Raw genomic sequence first — 12781 nt, forward strand, 5'->3', positions numbered from 1 at the left:
TCCGGGATATTTAGTCCAAAATATTAAACAATTTAAAACCCCTTATGATCTGCGGCAATAACTGATTAGATAAACGTATAGCTAATGATCCTTTCGGGGAAAGTGAGTCATTCCAGCCGCAGATGGAGAAATGTACAGTTAGAAAAGAAAGAATCCGCCTGATGAAGATCCTCCGCACAGATTCGGAGCGTTCAGCAGCTGATGATGACATGAAATCATGTGTTTGTGGAAAAACACTCAAACTGAGAAACAAATGTAAAGCGAGGAGCAAAATGTCCACTCAGGCATTCAGACGGAATATTATGGCGATTAATTACATTCGGAGCTCAATCTGATGGGCAAAAGAAAATTAACTATCATTAAAAAACAAATTAGTAGCCTATTGATGATTTGGCTGGATAGTAATTTAACGAAGGTGTATTATTTTCCCTGCGCGGTGCTAAATGTCTTATAACACAATATAATAACCATAAAGCGGCCATAGCATGGATGGATGGATTCTGGAGGGGAAGAGGCTGAAAAAACACAAACCCACACAAAAACACAAACAAGATCACGTGACCAGAGGTTGCACAAACCACCCAAAGTCCCACGTTGCATATTAGGAACCAGACAACTTTAAAAAATCCTTTAAAGAAAATCCCTGGTGCTTCATTACAGCAACACGTGAGAGCTCATCAAGCTGAACGGACTAAATAGTTGAAAATAATGAAAGCAGACACTCGGTGTCTGGTTGAGGAGGCTCGGGTTGTCAGGCGGGATAAAGAGATCGCTGATCATGTTTCTGGTGATTGGAGCTTCACTCTTACGTGTTTAACATCGTGACCCAGTCGTGCTGATGATTCAGGGGAAAGGATTGAAGTCAAAGGTTGTGACTCGTGACAGATGAACATTAAGGACATTTTTACTCTTACCACAGAAGACACATATTTAAACTACGTTCGTTGATGAAAGTGTCCCAACAACTGATCGAGCAATGATTTACACAAATGTTACGGAGATCCAAGAGAAAACTGAGATCAATTATCTTGTTTTAGGAGGTCAGGTTTACGAAAATGCTGCAATATATCAAGCGACTTTATGCTTTGGCTGCTCGGATCATGTGATCCGCTTGATTTGGCCTGATGCGTAAAACCTCCAGACGACACTTCCAAATCCAAGTCTACAAATAGAGACCAGTAGACCAATAGAGAATCAATTATTAGCAGCAATTTGATATTCTAATGGGCTCGCATTGAACAGGCATTGATTTGATTTGGCGGAAGAGTGAAGTTTGGCTGCGAACAAACAAAAACAATGTTTGGCACTGAAGGTGACGCACATTTCTGCTGCTGACATCAGCAGCACCAGGGAGAGACACGCGTCACGCCGAAGAGCCTCTCAGACGTTATTTCCCGCCTTCCGGCCCATAGATCTTCTTGGTTTTGCATAAACGGCCAATTACCTTGTCAGTAAGCTGATCTGAGGCTCCGTGCATCCCCTCGTTCCTATTCATTTGATTGTAACGCGCAAATATAAACAGGCCTAATAGCAGCTCACCCGCGCTGATCTCGTCGCCGCTCCGTTATTGATATGGCCTCCAATTCACACAATTGATTTTTATGCTTCCCTCTAGCCACCTTGTGCAGTTGAGAGATATCTTTATTCGCACGGAAAGTGAAATAAGTGCGTAATAAAACGGTGATATATTAAATTCGTTTTTCCCCGTGTCGTGGTTTTATTATGAGCCATTTTTCATTTTTATTGAATTGAGACCTTCACGATCCACATCGTCGCTCCGGGCGGAGAAAGGTTAAATAATCTGTGCAAATCAGCAACACCACTGTTCACGTTTTGCCTCACCACGTGACCACAAGCTATCTATCTATCTATCTATCTATCTATCTATCTATCTATCTATCTATCTATCTATCTATCTATCTATCTATCTATCTAAAATAATCTGTCTGGATCATGGATTAAGGATTGTGGATTGTGGATTCTAAATTCTAAATTCTAAATCCCAGTTTTTAGAATCTATAATCGCTAATCTAGAATCTAGAAATAGAAACTAGAAACTAGAAACTAGAAACTAGAAACTAGAAACTAGAAACTAGAAACTAGAATCTAGAATCTAGAATCTAGATTATGGATTATGGATTGATTGGGCCTGCCGGTGCCTCCAGCAGGCCGACCACCAGCTCACTTCCCGTCACTATCAGTGGATTTACGGCTTCATCGTGCGTAACACTGCAACAGATTATTGGTTCACATAAATCTGGATCAGCGCGTCTTGCAGGATAAACGATATTGATGAAGCCTTTAAATATAACGGGATATCGTTTCCCAGCAGTTTCCTCGCTTTGAGCGCGTTAATCCAGATATTGGGAAGTATTGGTGAGATATTTGCTCCCTGGTTGGATTTGGGTGCGTGAGTGGACAGAGTGAGCTGGTTTTAGTGGTTTTTTAATGAAATGTTCCTCTGACGTTCACTTCCGGAAGCTTTTTGGTTAATAATTTATAATGAATTCAATAAACAGAAACATTTCACAGAATCGTTTGTACATGTGATCAATAGGTTGAGAACTGGATCAATGCAGTTTTACTCATTTAGAACTTCATATTTTGTCGTCGTGTTTTCAGTTCAAACTGTTTGTAATTGCACATCGTATCACGTGGTGCCAAATTATGCTATATCATACTATATTATATTATATATTTGGGGCAAATGCTCCGTTCTTACAAGAAACTATTTATTAAAATGCAAAATTTAACAAGAGTTTGACATAAATTTATATTCGAATAAAGGAATATTACAACATTACGCTCCTAATTTAATTAACTACTTGAGTTTTAGAATATATATATATATATAATTTATTATTATTATTATTATTATTATTATTATTATTATTATTATTATTATTATTATTATTATTATTATTATTATTATTATTATTATTAATTAAACCAACTGATGAGATCAGAATAGTTTCAGACTGTTTATTGTGGGAATATTAAAGATAAACGGGCAAAATGCTTAATCTATATGACAAAAATTCCAAACTATGAATAATCCAGCATGTTGCTTTCTTCACATTTTAAATGTTGTGATGACGGAGGAAGTCGCTGCTTCCTCCTTGCGCAGGACCCCGGTGCCATTAAAAGGCACAAAAACGACATTAAGCTCCAGAAAATATGGAAAGCTGCGGCTTCTTTAAGACATCCAAGCAAAACAACTGTCCTGTAGTGGAGGAGGGAGGGATGGAGGGAGGGAGGGGGGGAGGGAGGGAGGGGGGGAGGGAGGGAGGGAGGCTTGTCTGGAGGACCGAATGGCAGCTTTTACGCAGAGGGTTGTCTCACCTGCTGAAACGCACTTCACCATTCAGCACAACAGAGCCTGTTTCGCTCTCACCTCCAATTAATATCCGCGCCTGCGAGGTCAGCGCTCCGTTTCTCCTCCGTTTCTCCTCCGTTTCTCCTCCGTTTCTCCTCCATTCTTCTGCTTTTTGGCTCCTGCTTCCTCGGATGTGACAGGCTCGGTTATCCCACCATGCCGCCTGCATATGGATCGCCTGTGCCAGAGTAGGCGAACAAAGCGCATCAAGTCTCTCCAGAGAGCTTCCTCCCCCCAAAACCTGGGATTTTCCTCTGTAAGTAGGCTGCTCGGGTCTCGGGATAACCACTTGGCACATCGGGTGTTTTCCTCACTGGTACGCTGCTTTGTGTTTGATTCTCTTGGAAAAGGGCGCGATGTTAAAATGGATTCGTTGTTTCTCAGCCCGACGGAGAGGCATTTAATTTAGGGAAGCCTCGATCCCGCTGCTGGACACAAATAATGGCCAGATTTTGGATGGAGCTGGACACCTTATTGGTTTCCTGGGAGTAGAGCAGGCCCGCGTCGATGCTTGAAAGCAAAAACCATTCCAGTACTGCAGCAATCATACAAACATTTCATTTCCCAAGGCGTCAGAAACGCGTCCGCGCTCTGGTCAAGCACCGTGACAGTGAGGTGAAGTATGGAGCACACTGGGATCGAGGAGGTGAACCAGACGCACCAGCAGCAGCATGAGCCCATCAGCTTCGGGATCGACCAGATCCTCAACAGCTCCGATCAGTCCAGCGGCTGCATGCTGCCCAACAGGACCGGCGACCCGGATTACGCGCTGGCCCCCAACGTCTACAGCAACGGCTACAACAGCGTGTACAACCCGGCCTGCTCCATGGCGGCGGCGGCCGGCCTGGCCGGCTCCTACAACGTCAACATGAACATGAACGTCAGTATGAACATGAACGTTAACGTGAACTCGGGGGGAGCAGGTGGAGTGATCCGGGTGCCGGCGCACAGACCGATGCCTCCGCCGCCGCCGCCCGCTGCCGCCGCGCCGCATCCGCCCTCATCCACGCACCCGCCGGGGATCGGACCCGGGATCCCCTCGGTGCCGGGCATGGGCATGGGCAGCGCTGCAAACTTCACCTTCCCCTGGATGGAGAGCAGCAGGAGGTTTGCCAAGGACAGACTCACAGGTAACGACCCCGCAGCTGCTGCGCTCTAAAGTCCAACGAGCTTCAGTTTGGCTCCAGAATCAGGTCAAATGTGGAAACTGTAGATGAAGCCGCGGACAGACGAGAGCAGCGCATCACTTCATCTGTAGCTTCTAATCTATCCGGAATCAGCTTTATTATGCTGGAAGGGCACCGGGCTGATGAACGGGAGCAGAAATTGACGCGGACGTGCTGATGAATCAGTGTTGGACCATCACTCTGCTTTTACTGCTCCTGACGGCTTTTCTACCGGGAGTCATAGTCATGACATAGTCAACCCAATACAACATTATTATTATTATTATTATTATTATTATTATTATTATTATTATTATTATTATTATTATTATTATTATTATTGTATATAACAATAATAATTATAATAATAATATGTCACCTCTTCTCTCAAACTCTAGTTCAAATTTCAGTTACATTTTTAAAATTGAACCTTTTTTTCTTAAACAAAACGCAGCAGCTCAAACCGGCAAAGTAAAATATGTTAAAAGATATAGTCTGTTGATAATATTAATTGTTAATTTTCCAAAAACAAAATCATGAGTTTTAATTTCATTAAATTGAATTGGTGAGAAAAAACCAAACACAATAAATATTTGCTGTTTCTCTTTTTTTTCGCTGCGTGAATTAAAATGTTAAACCAAACAACTGTATTTATAAAGCAGGTTGAGTTAACCACAGTGGCTCGAAGTGCTACGGGAGAATAAATAGGATGTAAAAGTGCAAAACTCACACGTTATAAAAGACATACAAAATACAAATAGTAAATAAAACACAGATAAAGTTCATATTATCAGAAGAAGTGACGGTTCATCAATTCAATAGAATCAAATCTCTGATTTGAAAAAAGAAACGCTTTAATTTGATGTATATGAATATTTTTGAGTGTAAAATCTTCATTTTACATCAGTTCCCAATAATCCACAAAACACACACACACACACACACACACACACACACACACACACACACACACACACACACACACACACACAGTATTTCCTTTCTCGTCTTTGTTTTCTTTTAATGTCAATAAATAGTCATCCGATTATATTTATTTATATAAAAAAAACATCAACAATTCCATGAATTCTTGACGGTAAAATACAAAAATTGAAAAACGTTTACAAAACGTGTGAAGGTGTGAATCATTGCCTCGGTGACGTTTCTTTGTTTTCTCTCCTCACCGGATGAAAACAGAACATTAAAGTGTGTTCATGCTTCCTCCTCTCCCAACATTAAATATTCACATTCAGCTGCTTCTGCTGATGAATTATTAAATACTGGGGACGATTTGTCATGTGAAGAAGATCCAGTGTAAATAGGCTTATCAATTTTACTCATAGTCACCGAGGGCCTCTCGTTTCATTCGCTCAGCTTTGTGTCGCTGTAATTATTTCACAGCTTATATATTTCCTCCGTATTGATCAGCACACACACACACACACACACACACACACACACACACACACACACACACACACACACACACACACACACACACACACACACACACACACACACACACACACACACACACACACACGGACCAGATTTAGCAGTTTCCTATAAAAGGCCGTAAATCCAGAGTTCACTGTTAAATGTTTCTCTTCTCCTTCTCTTCTCCTTCTCTTCTCCTTCTCTTCTCCTTCTCTTCTCCTTCTCTTCTCCTTCTTCTCTTTTTCTTTCCGAGTTGAAACTGGAGGATAAAATCGTTCCGTGCAGCTTCAGACCTTTAAACCAGCTGCTCCAGACATTCACAGCAGTTCAATTCTTATATATGTTTTTATTATCAACGTTCCGAATGGACTCGCGGTTCTGAAAGACAATCACAAGTTAAGAGTTTAAAGGTTTTATCATCTGTCAGACTGGATCTGAGAGGACCTTATTGTTCACAGCAGTATTAGTAAAGCAATCTATAGTTTCCCTTTTAAATTACTTTTCTTATTATAATAATAATAATAATAAAAATAATAATAATAATAATAATAATAATAATAATAATAATAATAATAATAATAATAATAAATTATGGAAGAAATCTGGACAATATATCGTCTCCCGTTTCTTTACACCTTTAAAGAAAACTCCATTATTGGTTTATTTTCCCCATGAAATAGTTCAATGTTAAAAATAAATGAAGTCCATACAGTTAACTCTGTATTTATTTAAATAACAAGTCGAGCTTTATTTCATGATCTTCCAGAAGTTTAAAGATTGAAAGACTAAATCTCCTTTTGGACGATGGGTTAGGGTTAAACACGTCACACTTTAATCCTAAACGTCCATGGACTAGATGGGTTGTTTCTCTGGGTTCTGGAGGGTTGGACCACCTGCTCTGGAGTACCAAGCTGCTCATATTTATTCAAAAGAAAACTGTTCTAAATAGAATTTAAATCTTTGTCCATTCGTCTGTAAATCTGCAGTTTTATTCGACGCGTTGATCAAACACGATCTTCTGCAGTTAAGTTGTGATATTTTCAAGTTGAGCGCATCAATCAGACGAACTGGAAACAAACCAGTTCAACAAAATACTGCAGGATTACTATTCAAACGGAAACGGAGAGAAATACAAACGTTGCCAAATATTTCCAGTTTCAGAGTGAAACACTTGTAAAATCCCCCCCTCTTCCTCTTCGTATTCCTCTTCGCCCTCCTCTTCCTCTTCGTCCTCTTCCTCCTCTTCTCCCTCTTCCTCCTCGTCCTCCTCTTCCTCCAGTTGTAACTATTACAGCTTCTACTACTCATAATAATGGCAGCTTAATAATAATGACAGAGGATAATGCAAATCGTTTGGGCATTTTGACAATAAACGCAGCTATATTGCAGCATGTGCAGCTCTATCGGCCACTCAGCTCCAATAAAAAACATAATTAAAGCCCCTTTTTTCCCTCCTGTGAATCTCTGTCCGGGTGTTAATGGCAGGAGGAAGCTGGGGCAGTTTGTGGATGCTGAGGCCGCTCCTGCCCTCTTCTTGCCCCCCTGTATGCCCCCCTGTTTGCCCCCCTGTTTGCCCCCCTGTTTGCTGTGTGTGACAGAAAACAGCGTCCCTGCCTTTTGTCCCGTACAGTGTAATAAATAGCAATATATGTTCATGTTATATTTCAATATCCCCTTTAGAAAGCTTCACGGATATATTTATTAGATTGCTGCAGAGGTAATATCCGCAGTGGGGAAGGCAGGCGCTGTCACAGAGAAGTGTTATTAAGTATAAGTGGTTTTATTATGGGAAACATATTCTCCACGGTAGCATTTCATTTTTTGATATGCTTATGCTCAACTGTGTTACTCAGGCTGCAGATTTAGTATTTACTCTCATTTTCTTTTTCATTTTGGAAAAAAATCTGGATGATTTAGAAAAATTGTTTTCCTATCCTCTCCAATTATTATTATTATTATTATTATTATTATTATTATTATTATTATTATTATTATTATTATTATTATTATTATTATTATTATTATTATTGTTGTTGGTGTTATTATTATTATTAGTATTATTATTGTTGTTGTTGTTGTTGTTATTGTTATTATTATTACGGTTGTTGTTATTATTATTATTATTGTTGTTGTTGTTATTATTATTATTATTAGTATTATTATTATTGTTGTTGTTGTTATTATTATTATTATTATTATTATTATTATTATTATTACGGTTGTTGTTGTTATTATTGTTGTTGTTGTTGTTGTTGTTATTATTAATATATATATTTGACAGTTGAATTGATCCTGCTCAGAGAAGCCGTTGATGATCATGAGGAATAATTCAAAGCTCCAGCAGAAGCTTGTTCTCAGACTGATGCAGAGCGTTTTCACAGTTCAATCAGGAGCCTATTTATTAGATTGATCACACTATAAATACAGACTGAGGGTTCATTTGGAAGTGAATTTAATTGAGGCAAACATAATGAAAGTTTTTAAACTCAGTTGTTTTACAGTGACATGTCACTACGTTTAAATTAGAATGAAGAATAAACGAAGGTCGTTGTTATTTCTGCTCCTACAGTTGTGTGTGGGCAGTTTCAGCCGGCCGGTTGTGTTTCGACCCCATCGGGTCGTTCTGTTCTTTATATTTAGCAGTTTACAGTCCCAGTAAATCACAGTGCAGAGAATCTGAAACCCTGGGTCGACATTAAACATGACCGATGCCGTATCCATAGCATTGCTGGATCATATATTTGCCAGCTTTTTGCACACTGTAAGGTAACGCCTGGCTGCAGTTGGCAGTGCTGCATGTTGGGTTGCTTCTGAACGTGCCTGTATGAGTCTGGTCCATTAGTTCGTCCGCAGATGGCCTGAAATAGCCGCCTAATGCAGAATTATACAGCCAGACCTGCTGCTGGGAGCAACAACAGGCCTGCCTGTGTGTGTGTGTGTGTGTGTGTGTGTGTGTGTGTGTGTGTGTGTGTGTGTGTGTGTGTGTGTGTGTGTGTGTGTGTGTGTGTGTGTGTGTGTGTGTGTGTGTGTGTGTGTGTGTGTGTGTGTGTGTGTGTGTGTGTGTGTGTGCGTGCACCCCCCCACGAGGCTCCACAAAGATGTGGGCGCTGATACGCGGCCCTCGTCGTGTTTTAATGTGGAGAGAAACGATGGTATGAAGCAGCGTGTGAATCACAGGAGATTTAAAAAGATTCCATGAAGTCCAATTAGGTCGGGATCACTCAGTTCTAAAGGCCACACATGTGCTGTCGTCCACTGCGGGCACCTTCAGGAGTATGAAGGAACCATCATGGGGATTTTGTCATTATAAAGTCATGATTAAATACCAGCGACGCCTGTCCAAGTCCCAAAAGGAATATTAGCTGGGTACAATTACCACTTTTATTATTATTGAGCATTAGAGCAACCCATAATATGAAACCTGATAATGATGCTATAAGAATATTACCACAGAAGATTAGAAATAATAATAAAATGAAAAAAGAGACGCGTTGGTCACTAAGTCCTGCAAAGAGGCAATAAGAAGCGGCGCGTTTGGATTCCCGACACTAAATCCGTGCTGTTAATTTACACCTGGTGATGTTAACTTCATGTGACCCACTGTAACGGCACACACGCGCCTCGACGTGCCAGCGGTGCTCCGCAGCATCAGGGGACCCTGCAGCTCCATGGAAATGACTGCCGAGCGCGTAACGGCTCCATGTTCCCTCTGCTTCCACCGGGGAGCAGCAGCAGCAGCCGGAGGGGGAACCTCCGCACATGTTCCATATTCATTCTAACTCCTGCTGAGCTTTTCTGACAAAACCAAAACAAATAATCCGCCTGTTCGACAGCTCGCCGGGGCGGAGTGACACACGGAAAGTTTCCTCTCAGCTTCAAAATGATAATGTGGCTGCACGGGGAGTGGATCCATGGCCAACGATCTCATTACACTTATTGATCTTCTGTTTACCCACGGCTGACAAAATAGACAGGATTCATAGATATTTTATGATGCAGGAGATAGTTGGTTATTAATACCCGCCATGTGAAAGTGAACCGCAGAGTTCAGAACGTAAAGAGGTGAAACTTCCCTGCATCGAAATACAAGTCGTGTAAATCCTGTATGTTCAGGACAAAACGCTGATCTGCTCTGCAGGAAATCTTCTTCTTTTTATTAACCCTTTATCAGCAAAGTGAGCAGAATCCTTATTTCGTTCATCACAACCACCGAGAAAACGACGGGGAAGCGTGGCACTAATTTATATAACATTTAAATGAGATCACATGAAGCTTGCTTCGAGTTTGGAAAATTCATTTCAGTTCATGGAATTTCTGGGACTTCTGCTTCAAACTGGTCCTAATCTCACACACACACACACCCACACACACACACACACACACACACACACACACACACACACACACACACACACACACATACACACGGTTCTGGTTTCATCTTTTGATTTTTGTTTTTAATCTCTGGTTGCTTTTAAAATATGAAAAACCTGTGAAATATTATTGTAAATACTTGATGATGCGAAGCTGAAAACACACCAACGGTTTCTCATCTACAAATTCACATTTAAATGTAATATTAAAGCCTAAAATGTAATTTGACAAACTTTAAACTAAATCCTGAGTGTTTGTCTGTGAAGGTTAATCAGAAATGTTTTCCATCTTGTTGAAGATAAATGATGTAGATTCTGCTCGGATGTGATTGTTCTGGCGGGCAGACGAATGATAAATGTGAATTTTAAATTGTGTTTTGTTGAAATCGTATGAAGCTGGTCTGTGAATGAGCCTCCATGTTTCTGATCACTCAGCCTGATGAATCTGATGTTTTTATGAATGACTGATATCTGATTGTGCAGCACAACATGTCCAAACACTGAGTTGTAAATCCCATTAGGGCAGACTGTGCTCATCGTTCAGGCCTCCGTCATGTCATTATGTTGTGGCTGGTGCCCGCCGGGCGGCGGCCGCTCCAGATGTGCTCCAGATGTGGGACCTCACTGTGTCTCCCTTTCCTTTAGGGGAGCAGGCAGAGGAGAGCCGAGCAGGAGAGGTCACAGGGGGCCCGGGGGCCGCCGGGTCCCTCTGTCCTCTCCCCAAGGGAGACATCGGCAGGGTCCCAGTCTGGAGCACTGTGGAGACTTTAGCCAAATGCTATTACCCCGAGCTGGCTCACCTGCGGGACGGCACCGGCCTCCTCGCTGACTATGCTTTCCCCAAAGGAGCCTGCCCAGGTGAGTCGGCCGACGCCCCGCCCACTGGACCAACTCACCTGCATGTCACTTTGATCGTCAGGAGCTTTGTGAGGAGAGCAGCTTAGAAACACGTAGATTTATTATCTGTGTTGGTTAAAACATTGTTTAGTTTTTTAAAGAAAGATTTTAGAAACTGATCAATTTCTTTAATTTAAGAGCTAATTTCCAATCATTTCTGTGTGTGTGTGTGTGTGTGTGTGTGTGTGTGTGTGTGTGTGTGTGTGTGTGTGTGTGTGTGTGTGTGTGTGGTTTCTGGGTCAGTTGATGTAACTGAGGAGAGCTCAAACAGAAGTTAATCCTCCTTCAGTCTCTCACGCTCTCCTGCTCTTCTGACCTCCAGCCGCCCTCTCGCCCTTCTCGGTGACCCGCCGTATCGGCCACCCGTACCAGAACCGGACTCCGCCCAAGAGGAAAAAGCCGCGCACCTCCTTCAGCCGTGTGCAGATCTGCGAGCTGGAGAAACGTTTCCACCGACAGAAGTACCTGGCCTCCGCCGAGCGGGCCACGCTGGCCAAGGCCCTGAAGATGACCGACGCTCAGGTCAAGACCTGGTTCCAGAACCGACGGACCAAGTGGCGGTAAGACTGCGGGGCCAACACACACACACACACACACACACACACACACACACACACACACACACACACACACACACACACACACACACACACACACACACACACACACACACACACACACACACACACACACACACACACACTCACTTCATTCTAACAGTTGTTTATTGCCATTTGGAAGCAAATGAGGAGGAAATCAGATTACCAAGCCCTACCCTCAGTTAAAAGAACAGGACGCATATTTCAAAAGCAAATTACAATCAGATAAATACATTAACTTAAAGGTTTTAACGTTCCACTGGCCCTAAAGCTTTTTGAAAGCTTCAACCACAGAAAACCATTAGAAATCATCTTTTAGTTGATATTTCTGAGCAGCTTTATCACTTTAACAGTGTGTCTTTAAATGTGTTTGTTAAATCTAAAATGACAATGGAGACATATTCAATTTTATATTCAATAAATAAACTTCAAAGTAAACTTCTGCATGTAATAAATATTGAATCTCTTGAAAAGTGTAGTCAGACTACACAGCATGTCATGAGTAACGGGGGACTTGGTTTAACTGGCTTTCATGATTTCCTACTTTTGCTGAGATTTATGCGGTTTCCCTGCTGTGTGCCGCTGATGGGATGAACATGAGGGATGTCTTTGCGTGACGACTACGCTAGTAACAAGACGGTGATCAAATCAGCTGCAGGGAATGAGATTATGATAATGCTGTTAACAGTAATGTGTGGCTAATGGATGGAGGGTGCTGTGCGTGAAAGAGTGTTTTAGAGGTGTGTTCCTCCGTCCTACCTGACATTTCTACTTCCACTGCTTTTTAAAGAACATTTACACATTTACTCACATCAACAGGTCAAGGAGCTGTTCCTATAATTCTAATAGCAACTGTTTACCACATTATTTGGACATAAAAAAGGAGCAAATAAAAGTATATTTCCGAATTTTTAAATTGACCTGAGTCGAGCA

General features: G+C 41.6%; 1 protein-coding gene across 2 annotated transcripts in view; it reads left to right on the forward strand.

Moving 5' to 3' along the window:
* Positions 1-3998: 3998 nt before the first annotated feature.
* Positions 3999-12781, forward strand: part of tlx2 (T cell leukemia homeobox 2) — a gene marked incomplete at both ends in the record, with an annotated part of 12486 nt that continues 3703 nt past the window's right edge. For both annotated transcript variants that reach the window (XM_080466014.1, XM_080466013.1), the window contains 3 exons: positions 3999-4506; positions 10998-11210; positions 11572-11809. In XM_080466014.1, the coding sequence (XP_080322140.1) occupies positions 3999-4506; positions 10998-11210; positions 11572-11809 (959 nt within the window). The remainder of the gene's footprint in view (positions 4507-10997; positions 11211-11571; positions 11810-12781) is intronic.

This window comes from Lipophrys pholis (genome assembly GCF_963383615.2).
Source record: "Lipophrys pholis genome assembly, chromosome: 6".
Lineage (NCBI taxonomy): Eukaryota > Metazoa > Chordata > Actinopteri > Blenniiformes > Blenniidae > Lipophrys > Lipophrys pholis.